Genomic DNA, 25,155 nt, shown 5'->3' with positions numbered 1-25,155 from the left:
CCAGGTTTTAAATAAATTATTATTCCATCAGAACTCGTAAAGTAAATTAAAATATGTCTTTTCTGTGACACAAAACAAAATGTATAAGGTCTGACCAAATACTCCGGGGGTTACAGTGGTTTTCAAAACACTTCCAAATGAATTACATGTGAATTATGCTGAATATAACATTCCCCATCCTGTACATTTAGATTACTGCTATATATTCAAAAGTCCTTATATCTAAACACAAATAAGAAAGCGCCAAAATATCAGCTCACCTGAACAGAGGTCTGATCCCCGTTATTAAGGTATAACTCTTCAGTCATTAGAATAGGATTCTTTATCTCGTAAGTCTGCTGACTAGTCAGAGTATTTGAATAGTTTGATTTGGGAAAGTTGAACTGGCTCTTTCTGGAGTCCGTGGTTAGAGAAACCTCATGTGAGTAGGAGTGAAGAAAAGCTCTGACTCCATCGATCCCCACAAACTGCGAGACGGGAACTCCACTGAAAGTCACACTCGAGGAGTCAAACAGCTGCGAGTTTCTCCACCGGCGGAGCCTCAGGGCCATTAACACTATGATAAAGGTAAAGAACAAGCAGGAAACGGAAGCCACAGCGATCACCAAATACAAGGTGAGGCTGGACTGGGGGTCTGCAGGCGATGAGAGGCTGCTTAAATCGGAGAGGATTTCGGGGATGCTGTCAGCCACCACCACCGTGACAGTGGCCGTGGCAGAGAGAGGGGGCTGCCCGTTGTCCTTCACTAAAACCACCAGACTTTGCTTGAGCGCATCTTTGTCGAGAAAGTAGCGCGCCGTCCTGATCTCGCCGCTGTGGAGTCCCACAGAGAAGAGCCCCGGCTCTGTAGCCTTCAGCAGCTGGTAGAAGAGCCAGGCGTTCTGCCCGGAGTCTGCATCCACCGCCACCACCTTAGTGACCAGGTAACCCGGCTCGGAGGAGCGAGGGGCCAACTCCACTCCCGTGGAGCCATCGGTGGGAAAGGAGGGGTGTAAGATGTGCGGGCTGTTGTCATTCTGATCCAGTATAAAGAGAGTGACGGAGACATTACTGCTGAGAGGTGGGGAACCCCCATCCTGAGCCTGCACTTGGAACCGAATCTCCCGGAACTGCTCGTAATCGAAGGAGCGCAGAGCGTAGAGAGCCCCAGTCTCGGAGTTAATGGAGATGGAGGAGGAGAGCGGAGCTTCCTGGATCTGAGTTCCAGTAATGGAGTAAGTGATTCGGGAGTTGTCCTCCAAGTCGTAGTCATGCGCCTTCAGGGAGAAAACGGAGGCTCCTCTCGGGTTATTCTCAGTGACGTAGGCGGTGTAGAATGCTTCATCGAAGAGGGGAGCGTTGTCATTCGTGTCTAAAATCCGGAGTTGGATCATGGTGGCTGTAGAAAGAGGAGGAGTCCCATTGTCCGTGGCGGTCACTGTGATGTTGTACGCTGCCACCTGCTCCCTGTCCAGGGCTCGGTCTGTCACCAGACTGTAATAATTATCGAAGGGTTTCTTCAGCTGGAAGGGGAGGTCGCTGGGTGTGGAGCACGTGACCTCCCCGTTTTCTTCTGAGTCTGCATCTTGCACATTTAAAAGGGCGATCACAGTCCCGGGGGGAGAGTCCTCGGGGATCGAGCTAATGAAAGACCTGACAGCGATTTCCGGAGCATTATCATTCACATCACTAACAAGGATTACAATTTTCGATTTGTCGAAAAGACCTCCCACGTCATGCGCTTGCACCTCAGTTTCATACAATGCAGCTTCCTCAAAGTCCAGTTTCCCCACGACTGTTATTTCACCCGTTTTCGGGTCCAAGTGGAACATTTGGGGAGCTTTGTCTGTGATTTTTTGGAAAGAGTATTTCACCTCTTTGTTGACTCCTTCATCCAGGTCAATGGCTTTTACTGTTACAACCGTGGAACCTTCAGGCACATTTTCCCAAACGCTCACTTTGTAGACAGGCTGGCTAAAAACTGGGCCATTGTCATTAGAATCGAGAACAATAACGCGGATTTGGGCAGTGCCGGATCTGACTGGATCTCCCCCGTCAGTGGCTGTGAAGATTAGATTGTGAATGACTTGTTCTTCCCGGTCTAGAGACTTTTCCAGCACCAGTTCAGCGTATTTTACTCCATCCGATCGCGTTTCTACATCCAATAAGAAATGTGTGTTACTGCTGAGTTGGTAGCTCTGGATGGAATTTAGTCCCATATCCGGATCCTCTGCCTGACGCACAGAAAACCGTGATCCTGGGGCAGCTGTTTCACTGATTTTTAAATCGAATTCTTCTGACCGGAAGCTGGGAGCATTATCATTAATATCTGTGATTTCAACTTCGACCGGAAAAAGGTTCATTTTATCCTCCACTATAACCTCACAGTTTAACAAACACTTCTCCACTCGGCCACAGATCTGCTCTCTGTCTATTCTCTCCGTGATGTATAAATGGCCGCTCTTGAAATCTAACGCAAAGTACTGAGTCTTACCTCCGGAAACAATACGGACTCCGCGGTCTGAGAGCTGCTCTACATCCAGCCCCAGATCCTTTGCGATGTTCCCCACAAAAGACCCTCTTTCCATTTCCTCTGGAATAAAATAGCGAATCTGCCCAGAAACTGCTTCCCAAACGGTAACCAGTATCATGCAGAACAGGGCTCGCCCTTTGCAGTCCCGGAGCCTTTGTGCACCTGCAGTTCCCATGGTAATGTGGAAACGCCGCCGGCGTTGATTCTCCGTCAGGGAATGTCTACCAAATGTTTTCGAAAATATTGGGTGTTAAATCATAAACCTATTTCAGCCAGTATCGTCCATTAATGCTTAGTCCAGAGAGACCCAGTGAGAGAGTCTGATCTCTGTGTTCTGTCATGCTGTCTAGCAGCTGTGCTGGGCTGGCTGGATCTCTCTTCGCGTTTCTCTCCCTGATTGGTAAACAGCGGCGCTCAGAGTCTCAACCAATTACTGCAGAAGCTCTGCGCTGGAGTTTGTGGATTTGTATTTATATTTTTTAAAATATGCTTCGTTCTTTTTATTAGTCAAATATGAGTCTGACATATGCACAGGAAATCCACAAAACTATCGTCAGTGACGAATCTTTTATTCCTTAAAAGACTTACTGATAATAATTTTGTAATTTTAATCTGAGTGCATAAGATTTAGACATATCTCCCTTTCCCCCTGGAGTTATTATGTATATATGTAGCTTTTAAATATACGTGATTTTTTTAGACTTTCACTCACATACTGTGCAGTTGTTATATACCAATATCTTCGTTTACTAACCTTAGATTTGTTATATTCAGCTGCAGCATTAAGTCATATTTTGTTCACATTTCAGATATTTTGACTTGGTCAGATTCGTCATTTAATTCATAATATTAATTACCAAATCAATAGATGAAATGAAATGTGTGTTATCTATGGGAGGGCTTTGTCAAATGGGTACAATAAAACAATTCGTACTCTGTGTATTTCCCAGCCTGGTAGTTTTCAAGTTCAGTTTCCTAATATCTAGTCTAATTTTCCTTGATAATGCTACCACAAGAGGAACGTATATGCCAATAATCCCTGAAGTCAAAATATGAAAGGAACACGTGTGTGTATATATATATATACACACATATATATATATATATATACATACACACAGCAACATATACATATACACAGATACATACCACATATGCGGTAGTAATATCCATTTGATAAATTACAGTGCCAAGAGATTAATAAAATCACGTTTCTCCAGTTTGGCATGCATCTTTGACCACTTCAACTGAACTTTGAGCACTACTGCATGCCTTTGAGGACAACCTGTGTTCCTATGTTCTAACTTCTAAGATTTCCAAAGCGCCGAGTCCTTCAAAAATGCGACATTCTGAAATATAAGCATTCCAGGGAAATGTTTCCTTCTTCCCCTCAGTTGTGGAGTATGCTCCTTCCCCGTTGAAATATTTAAACTAACCCCAGAGCAATGATAGTCAATATTTAGTCATGCTCCAGTGACAATTCTAAGGATCGATATCTCGAGATTCTGGAGGGCTATTAGTATATCTACGCTATTGAAAAATAAGTGTTTAACATGTCCATTGGATTCAGCATTTGGTCCTAGCTCTGGAAAGTGCAAAGAGGGCCAACTCCAGAACATATCACGTGTACGTATAGAAATGCATTTTAAGGATTGTTATGGCCAGGGGCGGCTCTAGGATTTGCGCCGCCCCAAGCAGGGCGGCACGCCGCTGGGGACGCTCTGGCGGTCGCCGGTCCGGCGGCTCCGGTGGACCTCCTGCAGACGTGCCTGCGGAGGGTCCGCTGGTCCCGCCTGCGGGAGGTCCACCGGAGGCCCTCCCGCGGGACACCGCCCCAAGCGCGCATTTGGCGCGCTGGGGTCTGGAGCCGGTCCTGATTATGGCCCCTATGATCTATGGATATTTGGATTCACGGTAGCCAAGAAAACTTGGCTTGACAAGAGCAGATAAAGACAAAAAATGCTCTAAAACATTTTTAAATCTGTGAAATATTTGTAAAATATTTCCACCATGTAAAAATTGTGTGGCATATGCAGAATACATTATGACATTCTCTGAGGGTTTTTTTTTTTATCATCATGTTTCAGGTGACCTGCATAATTACGACATGGCTCTTGGTAGGAAATAATATCATAAAAAATATGCCAATAACACCCTTATATGACACCATATCCCAATATCATGCTATAAAAGAATATGAGAAGTCGGTCAAAGTATATAAATGTTTGTGATTATAGCAGCCACCTAAGATCGTAAAGAAGAGGCGCTCTTAAAGAAAATTTACATATTAAAATTAAATGACTTTAATATTTTTGTCTTCTTTGGAAGAAATACATCTTACCCGAGATGCATAAATATTTCTACATAATGTATTTATTTCAGTTAGACCTTTTGTAATGAGAGAAAAGAGGCTCTGATTTGGAAAATAAGAATGGACATGCAATTAAGGAAGTGGATAGGGAATTGGGAAGATTGACTTTTATCTTAGATACAAATGCAGAATTTCTCTGTGACATACCCAAATCAGTTGTACCCTTTGTCTCTCATTTCGTCATCTATAAACGGAGGTAATCTTTCTCTGCCATGCAAGGATTTTTGTTCTGAAAACAAATTCATTTATATATGTGATACCTCAACCACTATGGAGATAAAAGCAAGAGATACACCTAAAAACATCAAGGCAGTATTTCACAATGATTGCCTACGATCTACAAATATCAGATTGCGCATGAAGAAAGAAGCTCACCTCCCCAGTAGTCTCCGTCTCAGCCTGTAAACTGCTACATCCATGGCCAATAAATGACATCCCAGAGCTGTCACTGCACAGAATATTCTCTGCCATCTGGGCATTGGGTTTCAGGAAGGTACATTTATTCCTCGTTAAATCTGAGGACAAACACAGCTGGTAGGTGTAAGGCAAAGTCCCATCTTCATAGCTTGGTGGGAACCTACGGCCGGTATTTGGATAAGGGTCAGGACCAAAACACTGAAGTAATTTGGGATTTCCTGACCTTCGCAATTTCATCACAATGGCCAGTGTAACTGTCAGGAGGAACAAAAATGTGATCATGGCTAAAGCCAGCACCAAATAAAACTGTAAATCAGACTGAGATGCGGAGTCACCTGATTGGTCGCTCATTTCCGGAAGGGCCTCTTGGAAGTTCTCAGCAAACACCAGGTTGAGTGTCACTGTGGCTGACAGAGGCGGCTGCCCGTTGTCCTTCACCAGGGTGACCAGCCTGTGCTTCACAGCATCTCTGTCCGCAAAGGCGCGGGCTGTCCGGATCTCCCCGGTGTGCAGCCCCATGCTGAAGAGCGTCGGTTCCGTGGCCTGGAGCAGATGGTAGGAGAGCCAGGCATTGTGCCCTGAGTCAGCATCCACCGCCACCACCTTAGTCACCAGATAACCTGCCTCGGCCGAGCGAGGGACCATCTCGAACAAGGCGGAGCCATCGGCTCCCAGGGAAGGGTACAGGATGCGAGGGGCGTTATCATTCTGATCCAGAATAAACACCCTGAGGGTGACATTGCTGCTGAGAGGCGGGGACCCGCCGTCTTGGGCCTTCACTTGCACTTCAAACTCCCGGAATTGCTCGTAGTCGAAGGAGCGCTGGGCATAGATAGCTCCGGTCTGGGAGTTAATGGAGATGTAGGAGGAGAGAGGCACCTCCTGGAGGTTGCTGCTCAAGATGGAGTAAGTGACTCGGGCGTTCCGGTCCAGATCGCGGTCTGAGGCGTCTACACTGAAAATAGAGGCCCCCGAGGGATTGTTCTCTGGCACATAGGCGGTGTAGGAAGGTTTCTCAAAGACAGGGGCGTTGTCATTGATATCCGAGATCTGCAACAGGATGGTTTTCTGGGTGGAGAGGGGGGGAGAGCCGTTGTCTGTGGCGGTGATTGTGATATTGTACTCCGGGGTCCTTTCCCTGTCCAGGGGGCTGTCTGTGAGCAGCTTGTAGTAACTGTTTGACGAAACCGCTATTTTAAAAGGCAACTTGTGTTGAACGTGACACGTGACTTCTCCGTTTTCTCCCGTATCCTGGTCACGAACTTTGATCAGAGCTATCACTGTCCCGGGTACTGAGTCTTCAGCTACCGGGCTGGACACGGATGTAAACGTCACTTCCGGGGCATTGTCGTTTTCGTCAAGTATCGTTATCTGAACTTTCGAGTGAGCGGACTGGCCACCCCCGTCCCTGGCTTCTACGCCCAACATGTATTTATGTGTGTCTTCAAAATCTAGAATCCGTGTATTTGTAATTTTTCCTTTCTCAGGATCTAAATAAAATAATGTACGCGCATTATCTGGTATGTTGCTGAATGCGTATGTGATTTGGCCATATAACCCTTCATCCTTATCAGCGGCTTTCACCTGAAGCAGTAAGGAGCCCCGAGGCAGGTTTTCCCTCACACTGACTTTGTAGATCTCCTCAGTAAATACGGGGGGATTGTCATTGGCATCAGTGACATTAACCCTAATCTGAGCCGTCCCGGATCTGACTGGATCTCCGCCATCCACGGCTGACAGGATCAAGTGATGAGAGTTTTGCTTTTCGCGATCCAAAGATTTTTCCAGCACTAATTCTGGGTATTTATTTCCATCCGGGCTCTCCTTTACAGCCAGGGTAAAATGCGGGTTCTTGCTTAGTTGGTAACTCTGCACTGAGTTGACCCCAACGTCTGGATCTTGCGCAGAGTCTAGTGGAAACCGCGCACCAGGCAATGCTGATTCTATAACTTCTAAATCAATATTGTTTGTCTTGAACCGCGGGGCGTTATCATTAATGTCCTGGATTGCTACATTCACATGGAAAACATTCAAAGGATTTTCCACCACCGTTTCGAGTGTCAGGACACAAACGGGTGTCTCCCCGCATATCTCCTCCCGGTCTATCCTACCATTCACATACAGGTTGCCATTTTCCCCATTCACACTGAAATATTGCTTTTCCGAATTGACACGGAGCTTCCGCTGCTCCAGTTCTCTGGTATTTAATCCCAAATCCTTGGCGAGATTCCCCACAAGGGAACCTTTGGCCATTTCCTCAGGTAGGGAATAACGAATCTGCTCCGACACCGCCCGGCAGAACAAAGACAATAAGAAGGGAAACAACAGTACCTGCCGTGTGACTGCCCGGCTCGGCTCTCGGCGCCTGATTTCCATCCCGGCCCCTGTCAGATTTCCTCTCTCCTTTCCTTGTTTGTTTTGGTTACATCAGATGTTTACAAACCCCATCGGGGCAAAGGAATCCGCGTCAGAGGGGTAAACATTCCGGTATCGTGTGTTCTAACGGCCGTTCCCTTTTCTCAGCCGGACTGTGAAGGTCTCTCTGCTATTTCCTCTGCGATCTGCGCTGTGTGACGGAGCAATCGCAGCGCAGGAGGCTCGGATGGATCTCCGGCTCCAGCCCTGGCTCCGCATTGGCCAACAGCGGCACTCCGAGTCTCAACGGGAGAACTGCAATAGCAGCGATTTTATCAAGGCGCCGGTGCAGCTCTACTCACAATCATGGTTGTTTTGTGTTTTTTTTTCTTCTAATTTGCATGGAAATGCAAAACATGTAGTATAGTAAAAACATTGCCGTGAAGTATAAACAATGGTGTTTCTTAACATAAGTATAAATGTAAAACCTAAATGCTTTTTTAATATATGTGTGTTTGTGTCTATTTACTGATAGTGTAAAACTTACAATTCTTGAGATTTCTTTGCCTTTGTTTACATATATATGCGTGTATGTGTGGGTGTATGTCTTGGTGTGTGTCTGTGTAATGAATATGTACAAGAACAACAATTTCCATGTAATAACCACATCCTCTGCAAACACTCCTAATTGTAAGATTTAGCTAAGCACAGTTCTAAAGCGTTTGACAGAAAGCTATGGTTTTAAAACCCAATAGCACGAGTGATTGCGGTTTCAAAATATAAATCTAAATTTCCGAGCAAAACTATTTTCGTGCCCTTATTGTCACTTTTAGTTTATCTTTCCTTCTAAAGTTATCTGCCCACCCACAATACAAATGCTGTTTCTAAAAAGTACTAAGAAAGTTTATCTTGAGTTGAAATATAGTGAAAAACCAGGCCCTTTTCTCTCATAGAACCGCGCTAAAGAACACTTTAATAGTTTTCCAGACATTCAAAAAACTAAACAGGAATGGAAAAGTGAAATGAGTCCTAGTGAGCCAATGTATTCAAAGTCTTCCCAGTGATAAAAAGACAAAGGAGATCATCAAATAATGAAAGTATAATCACGTGCTTACTATACAAACATATTTGAGTTGGCCTTTCTCTGATTGCTTTAAACAATGTGCTATGGAAACATATATTACTATTTTAATAAAAAATGCAATAAATGTTAGAATCTTCTCTTTTATTGGACCCACTTCTGTTGGCGAGAGAGACAAACTTTCGAGCTTACACCAAGCTCTTCTTCTGACCTGTAATTTCGAATGCTTGTCTTTCTCACCAACAGAAGTGGGTCCAATAAAAGACAATACCTAACCCATCTTGTCTATCTAATATCCTGGAACCAACTCCGCTACAACACCGCATACAGAATATTTTCGGTAATGCTAACTACATGCTATAATAAGATATTACTGTAATGTGTCATCAATTTCTCTCAAATACTCACGGCTCAATATAAAAGAACAGTATTCTTGCCGCAAATTTAAAAGACTATCGAAATAGTCTCTTCTTAATCAAACATTTACATAACTTTAGCTTCATGATTATGCACTTCTACCCTGCATTATTTGCAATACGGAAAGTCAGATTAAATCATATTTGGAGCTAAATACACTGGTTTATAAAAATAAGTTAATATTGAGAACTGTGCTGTCACTGAAACATTTTGCCCTTCAGTAACATTCCTATTCTCTCTGATCTATGTTTCTCTGTTTCTAAAAATATAGGAAAATTTCCTTACTTTGTAATATCTGAAGTAAAGTAACTTATATAGTATCACAGATTAAAGGCAGATTCAAGTTTTGAACAAATCACCTTTTCATGAGAACTGCAAAAGGGAATTAGGAAATCTGTCTTCTAAATGGGTTCACACTCTAAATAGTATTACATAAAATATATTTATGTATACATATCCGTCCAATACTGTGAGGACAACATGGACTCCAAACTCAATTCCGAATAACATGAGAGAGTCTGGTTCGGATAATCAAAGCTTTACAAGAAAAATATCTAGTATAACCGAGACTTTCTCTCTCTCTCCGACTCCCAACATTCTCTTTAATACAAGCCCCCAAACACTTGATGCACTCAGTAATTCTCTAGCGATTAACAGGTAGCTACATTTACAAATATAAATCACAAGATTAAACAGATATTAGCTGACCCGAATGGGTCTAACTCTTCAGTAAGTAGAATAGGATACTTTATCTCACAAAAGTGCTGACTAGTCAGAGTATTTGCATAGTTTGGGGAAAGTTGAACTGGCTCTGTCTGGAGTCCGTGGTTAGAGAAACTTCATGTGAGTAGGAGTGAAGAAAAGCTCTGACTCCATCGAGCCCCACAAACTGCGAGACTGGAACTCCACTTAGAGTCACACTCGAGGAGTCAAACAGCTGCGAGGTTCTCCACCTGCGGAGCCCCAGGGCCAGTAACACTATGATAAAGGTAAAGAACAAGCAGGAAATGGAAGCCACAGCGATCACAAAGTAGCGCGCTGTCCTGATCTCACCGCTGTGGAGTCCCACAGAGAAGAGCCCCGACTCTGTAGCCTTCAGCAGCTGGTAGGAGAGCCAGGCATTCTGCCTAGAGTCTGCATCCACCGCCACCACCTTAGGATTACTACACTACAGGATTACTCCGATTTTACAGAAACTGGTTTTTGGAAACAGAATGTATAAAGTTGAGTGCAGGCGGCCACACTAAGCACATTAATTTGGTGGTGTGCATCCATGTACCGAGGCTAGCGTCAGTTTCCGGAGCATTGCACTGTGGGTAGCTATCCCATAGTTCCCGCAATCTCCCCCAGCCCATTGGAATTCTGGGTTGAGATCACAATGCATGATGGGGCACAAACAGTGTGCGGGTGATTCTGGGTAAATGTCATCAGTCAATCCTCCCTCCCTGAAAGCAATGGCAGACAATCATTTCACGCCTTTTTCCCTGGATTGCCCTGGCAGATGCCATAGCATGGAAACCATGGAGCCTGTTTAGCCTTTTTTCACTGTCATCGTATGTCTACTGGATGCTGCTGACAGATGCAGTACTGCAGTGCTAAAAAACAGCATCCCCTTGCCTTTGCAAGTTAGCAGAGTGGTTACCAGCCCTACTGTACCGTCTGCTGCTATCATGGATGCTCCTGGCTGGCCTTGGTGAGGTCAGCCGAGGGCACATGGACAAAAATGGGAATGACTCCCCAGGTCATTCCCTTAAGTTTTATCTAATGGAAAGTCAGTCCTGCCTAGAATATGAGGCAAGCCTACTAAAGAAACAGAGAGGCAAACAGCCGCTCCAGGTCAGAGCCCCAGACATCCCACAGAAATGATAAGCTTCATGCCATTCTAGGGGGTGCCTCTGCAACAACCCCACCTGTTGCTTTCCTCCTCCTCCACCCCTTCTGGGCTACCGTGGCAGTTATCCCCCCATTTGTGTGATGAAGTAATAAAGAATGCATGAATAAGAAACAACACTGACTTTATTGCCTCTGCAAGCAGAGATAAAAGGGGCGGGGGAGGCAGCCTCCAGCTGCTATGATATTCCAGGCACAACTGAATCTCCATTAGACAAAGCTTAAAGAAGGGAATGACCGGGAGTCATTCCTATTTTTGCCCAGGCACCCCCGGCTGACCTCACTGAGGCCAGCCAGGAACACTCACGGGATGATGATGATGGATACCAGTCATATTGTACCGTCTGTCATCAGGAAGGGAATGCTGCTGTGTAGCACTGCAGCACCGCGTCTGCCAGCAGCATCCAGTAGACATACGGTGACATTGAAAAAAGGCAAGAAACTTTTTTCCCCCTTTTCTTTCACGGGGTGGGGGGGGGGGGGGGAAGAGCTGACGACATATACCCTGAACCACCCGCAACAATGTTTTTGACTCTTCAGGCTTTGGGACCTCAGCCAAGAATGCAAATGGTTTTCAAAGAGTGCAGGAACTGTGGGATAGCTAGACTCCTCAGTCTCTACTCCCTCCCTCCGTGAGCATCCATTTGATTTTTGGCTTTCCGTTATGCTTGTCTCAGCTCCTTAAGTTTCACACAACACTGTGTTGAATCCCTATTGTGGCCTCTGTCTATCATAGCCTTGGAGATTTTTTTCAAATGCTTTGGCATTTCATCTTTTGGAATGGAGTTCTGATAGAACAGATTCATCTCCCCATACAGAGATCAGCTTCAGTATCTCCCATACGGTCCATACTGGAGCTCTTTTTTGATTCTGGGACTGCATGGTCACCTGTGCTGATTGGCAGCGCTCCACGCTGGGAAAACAGGCAATGAAATTCAAAAGTTTGTGGAGCTTTTCCTGTCTACCTGGCCAGTGCATCCAAGTTCAGATTGCTGTCCAGAGCAGTCACAATGGTGCACTGTGGGATAGCGCCCGGAGGCCAATACCGTCAAATTGCGGCCACACTAAGCCTAATCCGAAATGGCAATACTGATTTCAGCGCTACTCCCCTCGTCAGGGAGAGTACAGATATCGATATTAAGAGCGCCTTATATCGATATAAAGGGCTTTGTTGTGTGGATGGGTGCAGGGTTAATGTGATTTAACACTGCTAAATTCGATCTAAATTCATAGTGTAGACCAAGTGACCAGGTAACCTGGCTCGGAGGTGCGAGGGGCCAACTCCACTCCCGTGGAGCCATTGGTGGGAAAGGAGGGGTGTAAGATGTGCGGGCTGTTGTCATTCTGATCCAGTATAAAGAGAGTGACGGAGACATTACTGCTGAGAGGTGGGGAACCCCCATCCTGAGCCTGCACTTGGAACCGAATCTCCCAGAACTGTTTGTAATCAAAGGAGCGCAGAGCGTAGAGAGCCCCAGTATCAGAGTTAATGGAGATGGAGGAGGAGAGTGGAGCTTCCTGGATCCGACCCTCGGTAAAAGAGTAGGTGACTCTGGCATTCTCCCCTCCCCCGGGGCCATGGGCCCTCAGAGAGAAAATGGAGGCTCCTCTCGGGTTATTCTCCATAACATAGGCCATGTAGGATGTTTTATTGAAGAAAGGCGTGTTGTCATTCATGTCTAAAATCCGGAGTGGGGTGGTGGTGGCTGTAGAAAGAGGAAGAGTCCCATTGTCCGCGGCGGTCACTGTGATGTTGTATGCTGCCACCTGCTCCTTGTCCAGGACTTGGTCTGTCACCAGACTGTAATAATTATCCAACGATTTCCTCAGCTGGAAGGGGAGGTTGCTGAGTGTGGCACAGATGACCTACCCGTTCTCTCCGGAATCTAGTTCTTGCACATTTAAAAGGGTGATCACAGTCCTGGGGGGAGAGTTCTCATGGATCGAGGTGATGAGAGATGTGATCGTCAATTCTGGAGCATTGTCATTCAAATCACTAACAACGATCACAATTTTGGATCTGTCAAAAAGGCCTCCCCTGTCATGGGCTGGCACCTCAATTTCATATAGCGCAGCTTCTTCAACGTCCATGTTCCCCACGAAAGCTCATGCTGCAAAACATCTGTTAGTCTATAAGGTGCCACAGGATTCTTTGCTGCATGTTCCCCATGATTGTTAATTCTCCCATCCTTGAATCCAGCTGGAATGTCCATGAAGCTTTATTAGTTATCTTTCTGATTTGAGTATTTGAACATAAGAACATAAGAATGTCCCTACTGGGTTAGACCAAGGGTCCATCTAGGCCAGTATCCTATCTTACGACAGTGGCCAGTAACAGGTACCCCAGAGGGAATGAACAGAACAGTTAATCATCAAGTGATCCATCCCCTGCCGCTCATTCCCAGCTTCTGGCAAACAGAGGTTAGGGACACCATTCCTGCCCATTGATGGACCTATCCTCCATTAATTTATCTAGTTCTCTTTTGAACCCTATTATGGTCTTGGCCTTCACATCTTCTGGCAAGGAGATCCAGAGGCTGACTGTGTATTGTTTTAAGAAATACTTCCTTTTATTTGTTTTAAACCTGCTGCCTATTAATTTCATTTGGTGACCCCTAGTTCTTGCGTTATGAGAAGTAGTAAACAACACTTCCTTATCTACTTTCTCTAAGCCAGTCATGATTTTATAGACCTCAATCATATCTCTCCTTAGCCGTCTCTTTTCCAAGCTGAAAAGTCCCAGTTTTATTAATCTCTCCTCATACAGAAGCCCTTCCATACCCCAAATCATTTTAGTTGCCTTTTTCTGAATCTTTTCCAATTCCAATATATCTTTTTTGAGACCACATCTGCACATAGTATTCAAGATATGGGCATACCATGCATTTATATATGCACATCCAGAGAGAAATGCCTATTACTGCTGAGGTGGTAGCTCTGGAGAGAGAATTTACCCCTAAATCTGGGTCTTGCACCTCCTGCAAGGGAAACCGTGATCCTGGTGCTGCTGTCTCACTGATTTTTACTTCTCATTCTTCCACCTGGAAGTTGGGAGCATTGTCGTTAATATCTATGATTTCCACTTCAACTTTATAAAGCTTAATTTTTTCTTCAACAATAATCACAGAATCTTGTACGTCTAATAGGGCAATCACAGTCCCGGGTGGACTGTCCTCGGGGACTGAATTGAAGAGAGACCTGATAGTAATTTCAAGAGCATTGTCATTCACATCACTGACCACAACAACAACTTTTGATCTGTCAAAATGGCCTCCCTCGTCATGCGCTTGCACCTCAATTTCATGTAACGCAAATTCCTCAAAGTTCAGGTTCCCCACAAATGTTATTCCACCCTTCTTTGAGTCCAAGTGGAATATTTTCAACACTTTGTTATTTTCCTGAATGAGTATTTTATCTCTTTGTTGACTCTCTCATCTAGATCGGTGGCTTTTACTGTAACCACCCTGGAACCTTTCTGCAAATTTTCCAAAATGTTCACTTTCTAGACAGGCTCACTAAAAATGGACACATTGTCATTTGCATCACGAACGATAATTATAATTTCCACAGTGACAGACCTGACTGGATCCTCCCATCTCTAGCTGTGAGGACTAGATCATTAACAGCTTTTTCTTCTCTGTCCAAAGACTTTTCCAGTACCAATTTGGCATATTTTACTCCATTTGATCCATTTTGCACACCGAGAGAAAAGTGCCTGTTACTGCTGAGCTGCTAGCTCTGGAGAGTATTAGTTCGAAAATCTATGTTCTGCACTTCTAGGAGAAGAAATTGTGACCCTGGAGCTGTTGTTTCACTATTTTTTTTCTCAATTTATTCTGCTTGGAAGCTAGGAGCATTGTCATTTATATCTGTGATTTCAATTTCAACTCATTTTATCCTCCAGTATAACCTCACTGTTTAACAGACATTCCCCTCCAGCCTGTCACAGATCTGCTCTCTGTCTATCCTTTCCATGGTGATTAAATGCCCTCTCAAAATTCAAAGCAAAATACTGAGTCCTACCTTAGGAAACAAAGCAGATGTTGTGGTCTGAGAGCTGCTTTACATTCAGCCCCAGATCCTTTGCCACATTCCCCATGAAAGATCCTTTCTCCATTTATGCCGGAATCAAATAGCAAATCTGCCCAGACACTGCCTTCAAAATGGTAACCAATATAAAGCAGAACAGAGCTTGCCCTTTGCAGTGCCAGAGCCTTTGCGTATCTGCCATTCCTGCGGAGATGTGGAGAAGCATCTGATTCTCCAACAGGGAAAAGGTCTCTGTTTAGATTTTATCTTTGGGTAAATGTTTCCGAAAATATCAATAATTAAACCAAAATCCAATTTCAGCGAATATCGTTCTTTACTGTCGTCCAGACCTGGTGTGTGTGTGAATCTATTCACTCTATGTTCTGTGCTAACTAACTGCGGGCTGGGCTGGCTGGATCTCATTGCATTTCTCCCCTTGATTGGTGAACAGCAGCACTCAGAGCCTCCACCAATAAATGCAGCATCTCCACACTGGAAATTTTAAACCAGAATTTATATTTGAGATTTAATATTGTAAATAAGCCACTTTCTGTTTCTTTGGTAAATATACCTGATGCCAATGGAAGGAACAAAATGTTGGGTGCTGGGGGTCCAACTGACAATTCACCTTTCAGTATGATTCACTGTAGTTTCCCCTTTAGCCAGTTCCTTATCCACCTTTCAATTTTCATATTAATCCCTATCTTTTCCAATTTAACTAATCATTTCTCATGTGGAACTGTATCAAATGCCTTACTGAAATCCAGGTAGATTAGATCTACTGCATTTCCTTTGTCTAAAAAAATGAGTTATCTTCTCCAAGAAGGAGATCAGATTGGTCTGGCATGATCTTCCTTTTGTAAAACCACGTTGTATTTCATCCCAGTTACCATTTACCTCTTCGTCCTTATCTACTTTCTCTTTCAAAATATGTTCCAAGACCTTGAATACAATTTAGGTCAAACTAACAAGCCTGTAGTTTCCTGGATCACTTTCTCTCCTTTCCTATAAATAGGTACTATATTAGCAATTTTCTAATCATAGGTCATGACCCCCAAGTTTACAGATTCATTCAGTTGCACTCTGTCCACCACTTAATCTTTCACGACAAGTTGTGAGATCCCAAGTCACTGACCACTTCAAAAATCTGAAATGTTTCCAGAGAAATATTTCCTTTCCCCCCTTCAAATGTACAGTATGCTCCTTTGCCACTAGAAATATTTAAATGGTCCCAGACCCACCACAGATACTATTCTATCATGCACCAGTGACAGTTCTAAGGTTCACCACCTGGGGATCCTGAATGGCTGTAAGTAGATCTATGTTACGGAAAAGGAGAGAGTTTCACATTCCCATTGGGAATCAAAGCTTGCTCTTAACTCTGGAAAATGGAACAAAGAAACTTCCCCAAAACATGACATTTGTATGTATATGAAGGTTTTTGGAGGACATTTCTAAACATTTGTATAACTCCTTGTGAACACTGAACATTGGTTCAGGGTGGCTAAGAGAAATCTGGTGTCACAGTTGCAAATAAAGAAAAATTGCCCTATTTTTTTAATCTCACAAATATTTGGAAGAGCGTTTTTCCCCTTTAAATTGTGTGGCATATCCAGAATAACTAATAGTGTTATGTAAAGATTTTATTATCACTTCCTTAGCATGATACATCAAGGCTCTGCCACTGCTGAGTAATAAAATCACAAAAAATATGCCATTAAAACATCTATATCACACCATCACCCAACACAATGCTATAATAGAAAGACATTACCCAAAGAACAAGAGTATCTTTCTATACTTGCAGCTATAACAACTTCCCAAGATCTTACAGAATCACAGAATTGTAGGACTTGAAGGGACTTCTAGAGGTGATCTAATGCAATCCCGTACACTCATGGCAGGACTAAGTATTATCTAGACGATCCCTGACAGGTGTTTGTGTAACCTGGTCTTAAAAATCTCCAACGGTGGAGATTCCATAACCCCGCTAGGCAATTTATTCCAGTGCTTAACCACACTGACAATTAAGTTTTTCCTAATGTCCAATCTAACCTGTCTTTGCTGCAATTTAAGACCATTGCTCTTGTCCTAGCCTCAGAAGTTAATGAGAACAATTTTTCTCCCTACTCCTTGTAACAAACTTTTATGCATTTGAAAACTGTTATGTTCCCTTTCAGTCTTCTCTTCTCCAGACTAAACGAACCCAATGTTTTCAATCTTCCCTCATAGATCATGTTTTCTAGACCTTTAATAATTTTTGTTGCTCTTCTCTGGACTGTCTCCATTTGTTCACATCTTTCCTGAAATATGGCACCCAGAACTGGACACAATACATCAATTGAAGCTAATCCATGCCGAGTAGAGTGGAAGGATTACTTCTCATGTCTTGCTTACAACACTCCTGCTAATACATCTGTGATGCATGGCTATAAAGGAGTTAAACATCCTGCAAAATAAATAACCATCAAAAGACATGTGAGGAGATAATGTTTGTGTATTTTGTGTATGAGTCGGGTCGACTATGTAATCAACAGTCTCTGTCTATGCTGTATTCTGATAATTCAGAGGTCAAAAGAACATCCTATCATTTAAATGAACTGTAAACATGGGATATCTCGGTATTCATCTCTCTTTGAAATGTACTGTGAATGGTGGAGGAACAAGCAAATGGCCTTATGTTAATTCATATAGCTAAGTACCAGTGATGGACCTCCTTCAAAATCATTCTAATTACCTTTTGTTCCCTGAGGAACTCCAACTTGTCAAATGACATAAAATTGTATAAAAGATCCTTGGGTCCTGATTCTGTCATCTCAGATCTGCTTAGGCTTCATCAGGGGAAGTTTGAATCGCAAGACTGAGGTCTGAGTTATGCTGGTATACCCTGAATATGAGATTTGGACATTGGACTATAGCCTATGATCTATTTCTGAAAGAATCTTTGCAACTACAAAGCTCACCATCTCTGCTATGAATATGATCCTCAATTAATTGAACTCATGTCTGTATGTATATTGATCTTTTAACCATAATCTCTTTCTCTTTTGTTTTTTAATACATTTTAATTTAGTTAATAAGAATTGGCTGCAGTGCGTATTTGGGTAAGATCTGAAACATTCATTAACCTGGGAGATAATGTGTCCAATCCTTTGGGATTGGTAGAACCTTTTATTTTATATGATGAAATAAGATTTACAGAAATTTTCATCATATTTGACATGGGTACCTGGATGGAGGCCTGAGGCTGGATCACTTTAAGGGAACTGTATTGTTTGGACTTCTGAGTAACAGTAAGGTAATAAAGAAGCTGTTTTATGTTGGTTTGGTGAATCTAAGTATTGGAATATCCACCAGCTTTATGGGGATTGTCTACCTAATTTTTTACAGTTCACCCTTATTGAGTGACCATAGATGGCTCCCAACTAGGACCCTGGTCACAACATCCCAGAATGATATTCACTTTTTTTGCCACAGTGTTACACTTTTGACACATATTTAGCTTAAGATCCACTATGACCCCTAGATCCCTTTCTGCAGTACTCCTTTCTAGAAAGTCATTTCCCACTTTGTATGTGTACAACTGATTGTTCCTTCCTAAGTGGAGAACTTTGCATTTGTCCTTATTAAATTTCATCCTATTTACTTCAGATCATTTCTCTAGTTTGTCCAGATAATTTTAAATTTTAATCCTATCCTCGAAAGCACTTGCAACCCCTCCCAGCTTGGTATCATCCACAAACTTTATAAGTATACTTTCTATGCCATTATCTAAATAATTGATGAAGATATTGAACAGAACCAGACCCAGAACTGATCCTTGTGGGAACCCACTTGATATGCCCTTCCAGGTTGACTGTGAATGACTGATAACTTATCTCTGGGAATGGTTTTCCAACCAGTTATGCATCTACGTTATAGTAGCTCCATCTAGGTTGTATTTCCCTAGCTCAGTGGTCCCCAACGCGGTGCCCGCGGGCGTCATGGCGCCCGCGGGGGCATCTTAATGCACCCGCATCGTGGCCCCCAGGAGAGCACCTGCTGGCATTTCGGCAGGGACGCCTCTCGATGACGCCGCTTGCCATCGACAAGTGATGTCATCGAGAGGCGTCGCTCCCGAATTTTGGCGGGGATGCCTCTCGATGATGTCGCTTGTCGACGGCAAGCGGCGTCATCGAGAGGCGTCGCCGCCAAAATGCTGCCGAAATTCGGCGGCATTTCGGCGGGTGCTCCACCGCCGCAATGGTTCTTCGGCTGGCGCCCACCAGCCAAAAAGGTTGGGGACCACTGTCCTAGCTTGTTTATGATAAGGTTATGCGACACAGTATCAAAAGCCTTACTAAAGTTAAGATATACCACAGGTACCACTTCCACACTACTCCACTGTCAAAGAAAGCTATTAGATTGGTTTGACACAATTTTTTCATGACAAATCCATCCTGACTGTTACTTATCACCTTATTATCTTCTAGGTGTTTGCAAATTGATTGCTTAATTATTTGCTCCATTATCTTTCAAGGTACTGAAGTTAAGCTGACTGGTCTGTAATTCCCCAGAATGTCCTTATTTCCCTTTTTTAGATTGGCACTATATTTGCCCTTTTCCAGTCCTCTGGAATCTCTCCCATCTTCCATGATTTTTCAAAAATAATTGCTAATGGATCTGATATCGTCTCAGTCATCTCCTTGAGTATTCTAGGACAGTGGCTCTCCAACTTTCCAGACTACTGAACCTCTTTCAGGAGTCTGATTAGTCTGATGTCCCCCCTCCCAAGTTTCATCTCATTTAAAATCTTACAAAATCAGACCAAAAAATACAAAAGTGTCACAGCAGACTATCACTGAAAAATGCTTACTTTCTCATTTTGACCATATAATTATAAAATAAATAAATTGGAATATAAATATTGTATTTACATTTCAGTGTATAGTATACAGAGCAGTATAAACAAATAATTGCCTATGAAATTTTAGTTTGTACTGTCTTTGCTAGTGCTTTTTATGTAGCCTGTTGTAAAACTAGGCAAATAGCTAGATGAGTTGATGTACCTGCTGGAAGACCTCTGAGTACCCCTCATTGAGAACCACTGTTCTCAGGCCCTGGTGACTTGAAAGCATCTAACTTGTCTAAATAATTTTTAATTTGTTCTTTCCCTATTTTAGCCTCTGATTCTACCTCACTTTTACTGGCATTCACTATATTAGATGTCCAATCACTACTAACCTTTTTGGTGAAAACTGAAACAAAACATAACTTAGCACTTCTGCCATTTGCACATTTTCTGTTCTTGTTCCTCCCCTCCCACCATAGAGTAACAGGCTTAAATTGTCCTTGGTCTTCCTCTTGCTTCTAATGTATATGTAGAATGTTGTCTTGTTATTCTTTATGTCTTTAGCTAATTTAATCTTATTTTGTGCCTTGGCCTTTCTAATTTTATCCCTACATACTTGTATTATTTGTTTATATTCACCCTCTATAATTTGACGTAGTTTCCACTTTTTGTAGGACTCTTTTTTTGAGTTTCAGACTATTGAAGATCTCCTTCTTAAGCTACGGTGCTCTCTTGCCATACTTCCTATTTTTCCTACACAGTGGAATAGTTTGCTGTTGTGCCCTTAATAATAATGTCTCTTTGAAAAACTGCCAGCTCTCTTGAACTCTTGTTCCCCTTCGACTTGCTTCCCATGGGATCTTACCTACCAACTCCCTAACTTTGCTACAATCTGCTTTCTGGAAATCCATTATCTTTATTGTGCTGTTTTCCCTCCTACCATTCCTTAGAATCATGAACTCTACCATTTCATGATCACTTTCACCTAAGCTGCCTTCTAGTTTCAAATTCTCAACCAGTTCCTCCCTATTTGTAAAAAATCAAATCTAGAATACCTTCTCCTAGAAGCTTTGTACACCTTCTGAAATAAAAAAAAATGTCTCCAATACTTTCAAAGAACTTGTTGGACAATCTGTGCCCTAGAACATTAAATGAGGCTCAGGTATTCAAAAGAAGCATTTTGAAAAGTATGACAAAAATACATGTTTCAGATAAATAGCTTTCATATTTTTCTCTATTATCAGAGAAAAAGCATATCTTAAAGAAGATACTTAAATGTTTCTGGAAAACGCATTTAATCCAAGGAAAGCTTTAGAATTTAGAGGAAAGATGCTATTCTCTTGAAAGTAAGAACTGTCTTGCAGTTAAAACAATGGAAAGGGATTTAGGAGGTATAACTTTTATCCTCGGCTTACTTAATACTTCATTCCTGACTTGTCACTGCTCAGTTACTCATATACTCAGTTACCTCATATACTCACGTAAAATGGAGATAACTTTCTAAGCCTTGCAGGGATGTTGTGACAACAAATTCATTCATATTTTGAGACCACGGATAATATGAGGATGATGGAAAGAAACCTAGTCTTTCAAAATAAAAACCTGTTCCGCAAAGATATGTAAACAATGAAACCAGAAGCTCACCTCCACAGTAGTTTCCGTCCCACCATGTAAACTGCTACTAGCTCCATTGCCCATAAATGGCATCCAGGAGTTGTCACTGCACAGAATATTCTCTGTTATCTGGGCATTAGGTTTCAGGAAGGTACATTTATTATTCTTTAACTCTGAGGACAAACACAGCTGGTAGGTGTAAGGCAAAGTTCCATCTTCATAGTTTGGTGGGAACACAGAGCCGGTCTTTGGATAAAGGTCAGGACCAAAACACTGAAGTAATTTGGGATTTCCTGACCTTCCCAATTTCATCACAATGGCCAGTGTAACTGTCAGGAGGAACAAAAATGAGATCAAAGCTAAAGCCAGCACCAAGTAAAACTGTAAATTAGACTGAGATGTGAAGTCGCCAGATTGGTTGCTCATTTCTGGAAGAGCCTCTTGGAAGTTCTCGGCAAACACCAGGTTGAGTGTCACTGTGGAGGAGAGAGGCGGCTGCCCGTTGTCCTTCACCAGGGTGACCAATCTGTGCTTCACTGCATCTCTGTCCGCAAAGGCGCGGGCTGTCCGGATCTCCCCGGTGTGCAGCCCCATGCTGAAGAGCGTCGGTTCCGTGACCTGGAACAGATGGTAGGAGAGCCAGGCATTGTGTCCTGAGTCAGCATCCACCGCCACCACCTTAGTCACCAGATAACCTGCCTTGGCCGAGCGAGGGACCATCTCGAACAAGGCGGAGCCATCGGCTCCCAGGGAAGGGTACAATATGTGAGGGGGGTTATCATTCTGATCCCGAATAAACACCCTGATGGTGACATTGCTGCTGAGAGGCGGGGACCCGCCATCTTGGGCCTTTACTTGCACTTCCAACTCCCGGAATTGCTCGTAGTCGAAGGAGCGCTGGGCATAAATAGCTCCGGTCTGGGAGTTAATGGAGATGTAGGAGGAGAGAGGCACCTCCTGGAGGTTGCTGCTCAGGATGGAGTAAGTGACTCGGGCGTTCCGGTCCAGATCCCGGTCTGAGGCTTTTACACTGAAAATAGAGGCCCCCGAGGGATTGTTCTCTGGCACATAGGCGGTGTAGGAAGGTTTCTCAAAGACAGGGGCGTTGTCATTGATATCCGAGATCTGCAACAGGATGGTTTTCTGTGTGGAGAGAGGGGGAGAGCCTTTGTCTGTGGCGGTGATTGTGATATTGTACTCCGGGCTCCTTTCCCTGTCCAGGGGGCTGTCTGTGAGGAGCTTGTAGTAACTGTTTGACGAAACCGCTATTTTAAAAGGCAACTTGTGTTGAACGTGACACGTGACTTCTCCGTTTTGTCCCGTATCTTGGTCACGAACTTTGATCAGAGCTATCACTGTCCCGGGTACTGAGTCTTCAGCTACCGGGCTGGACACGGATGTAAACGTCACTTCCGGGGCATTGTCGTTTTCGTCAAGTATCGTTATCTGAACTTTACATTGAGCTGTTTGCCCACCCCCGTCCCTGGCTTCTACCCCCAACATGTATTTATGCGTGTCTTCAAAATCCAGATTCCCTATATTTGTAATTCTGCCGTTGTCGGGATCTAAATGATATACTTTACGAGCATTTTCCGGAGTATTGCTGAATGAGTATGTGATCTGGGAATGTAACCCTTCATCCTTATCAGCGGCTTTCACCTGAAGCACTAAGGAGCCCCGAGGCAGGTTTTCCCTCACACTGACTTTGTAGATCTCCTCAGTAAATACGGGGGGATTGTCATTGGCATCAGTGACATTAACCCTAATCTGAGCAGTGCCGGATCTGACTGGATCTCCGCCATCCACGGCCGTCAGGATCAAGTGATGAGAGTTTTGCTTTTCGCGATCCAAAGATTTTTCCAGCACTAATTCTGGGTATTTATTTCCATCCGGGCTCTCCTTTACAGCCAGGGTAAAATGCGGGTTCTTGCTGAGCTGGTAACTCTGCACTGAGTTGATCCCCGTATCTGGATCTTGAGCAGATTCCAGTTGAAATCGCGTACCCGGTAGTGCTAACTCATTGATTTCTAAACCAGTGTTACTTTTGATGAATTGTGGGGCGTTATCATTAATGTCCTGGATGGCTACATTCACATGGAAAACATTCAAAGGATTTTCCACCACCGTTTCGAGTGTCAGGACACAAACGGGTGTCTCCCCGCATATCTCCTCCCGGTCTATCCTGCCATTCACATACAGGTTGCCATTTTCCCCATTCACACTGAAATATTGCTTTTCCGAATTGACACGGAGCTTCCGCTGCTCCAGTTCTCTGGTATTTAATCCCAAATCCTTGGCGAGATTCCCCACAAGGGAACCTTTGGCCATTTCCTCAGGTAGGGAATAACGAATCTGCTCCGACACCGCCCGGCAGAACAAAGACAATAAGAAGGGAAACAACAGTACCTGCCGTGTGACTGCCCGGCCCGGCTCTCGGCGCCTGATTTCCATCCCGGCCCCTGTCAGATTTCCTCTCTCCTTTCCTTGTTTGTTTTGGTTACATCAGATGTTTACAAACCCCATCGGGGCAAAGGAATCCGCGTCAGAGGGGTAAACATTCCGGTATCGTATGTTCTAACGGCCGTTCCCTTTTCTCAGCCGGACTGTGAAGGTCTCTCTGCTATTTCCTCTGCGATCTGCGCTGTGTGACGGAGCAATCGCAGCGCAGGAGGCTCGGATGGATCTCCGGCTCCAGCCCTGGCTCCGCATTGGCCAACAGCGGCACTCCGAGTCTCAACGGGAGAACTGCAATAGCAGCGATTTTATCAAGGCGCCGGTGCAGCTTAGTCGCTTTATTTATTATTAATATTTTTATAATCTAAAGAATATACTCAAATTGCAAAGCACTGCATATTTCCTGTCAACGCTAAATAACTGCATCCCAGAGCAAAATTATACATATATTCTCAAAATTTTTGTAGATATATCTCTCTATATGTGGAAGCTATAGTATGAAATCTTATCCTTTTCTACAAGCTAATCCTTTTGATTTACTATAGAACAAATAGCTGTCTCGTGAATCTAAAAATGAATACAGATGATTTATAGTTCTAATTATTTTTAAACTTTATCAATTGAGTAGATAGAAGAACTTTCCAACACTTGCAAAAAGTTCTCGTATATAAACCACAATCCTCAGATGTCCACATTCACACATATGCTTGGAATCCAGGAAGTGAAAATTGTGAAATATTTGACAGAAATAATTATTTTCTTTTAATTGAGAAGAGTGGGAACGATTGCGGGTTTATATACCTGATTTAGCATCATGAATAAAACGCATTTCACACTCACATATATGTCCATTTTAAGCTTCTCTTTTTTCCGAAAGAAATCTGCCCATTAAAAATGTGCAACTACAAAGAGATGATGAAGAAGAAGGCTCCACTCTCCTAAATGATACTGTACTTAAAAGCTAGGTTATTTCATAAATCCTAATAAACAAAATAAAAGAAGTCCAGAAGAACCCTTAAGCGTTCCATATATAAGCATCCCTAGAATCGTGGGAATGTTCTCTGGAAAGCCCTGCATACAAAACATTTTCCGTGATGCAAATCTAAACTAGGACAATCAATCATGTCAGCACAAATCAGACGTAAATCTATTACTATACGCCCATTATACCAAGATGTTTCAAG

The 25,155-nt window shown here is 43.3% G+C and overlaps 4 protein-coding genes across 4 annotated transcripts in view; all 4 read right to left on the bottom strand.

Moving 5' to 3' along the window:
- Nucleotides 1–7,858, bottom strand: part of LOC120369813 (protocadherin gamma-B1-like) — a 101,304-nt gene extending 93,446 nt beyond the window's left edge. The window contains exons 1-2 of the mRNA XM_039483485.1: nt 5,259–7,858; nt 5,031–5,112 (exon numbers count right to left, since the gene is read on the bottom strand). Of these exons, the coding sequence (XP_039339419.1) occupies nt 5,068–5,112; nt 5,259–7,676 (2,463 nt within the window). The 5' untranslated portion in view covers nt 7,677–7,858 and the 3' untranslated portion in view covers nt 5,031–5,067. The remainder of the gene's footprint in view (nt 1–5,030; nt 5,113–5,258) is intronic.
- The window catches only part of LOC120370177 (protocadherin gamma-B5-like), a 32,985-nt gene extending 8,757 nt beyond the window's left edge, over nt 1–24,228 (bottom strand). Inside the window, exon 1 of the mRNA XM_039484474.1 lies at nt 21,548–24,228. Coding sequence (XP_039340408.1) covers nt 21,548–23,968 — 2,421 coding nt within the window. The 5' untranslated portion in view covers nt 23,969–24,228. The remainder of the gene's footprint in view (nt 1–21,547) is intronic.
- Nucleotides 1–25,155, bottom strand: part of LOC120370247 (protocadherin gamma-B5-like) — a 234,953-nt gene that overhangs the window by 127,933 nt on the left and 81,865 nt on the right. The window lies entirely within an intron of this gene.
- Nucleotides 252–2,687, bottom strand: LOC120369815 (protocadherin gamma-A12-like). Its single transcript, XM_039483487.1, has one exon. It carries the CDS (start codon nt 2,685–2,687, stop codon nt 252–254), a length of 2,436 nt encoding a protein of 811 aa, XP_039339421.1.

The sequence above is a fragment of the Mauremys reevesii genome, linkage group 8 (genome assembly GCF_016161935.1).
Source record: "Mauremys reevesii isolate NIE-2019 linkage group 8, ASM1616193v1, whole genome shotgun sequence".
NCBI classification, from domain to species: Eukaryota; Metazoa; Chordata; order Testudines; family Geoemydidae; genus Mauremys; species Mauremys reevesii.
The sequence above is the reverse complement of the archived record's forward strand: the minus strand, read 5'-3'. Positions and strand labels throughout refer to the sequence as shown.

Bases quoted from the DNA above. Each gene is read 5' to 3' on its own strand.
- LOC120369815 (XM_039483487.1), bottom strand. From the start codon at position 2,687: ATGGGAACTGCAGGTGCACAAAGGCTCCGGGACTGCAAAGGGCGAGCC.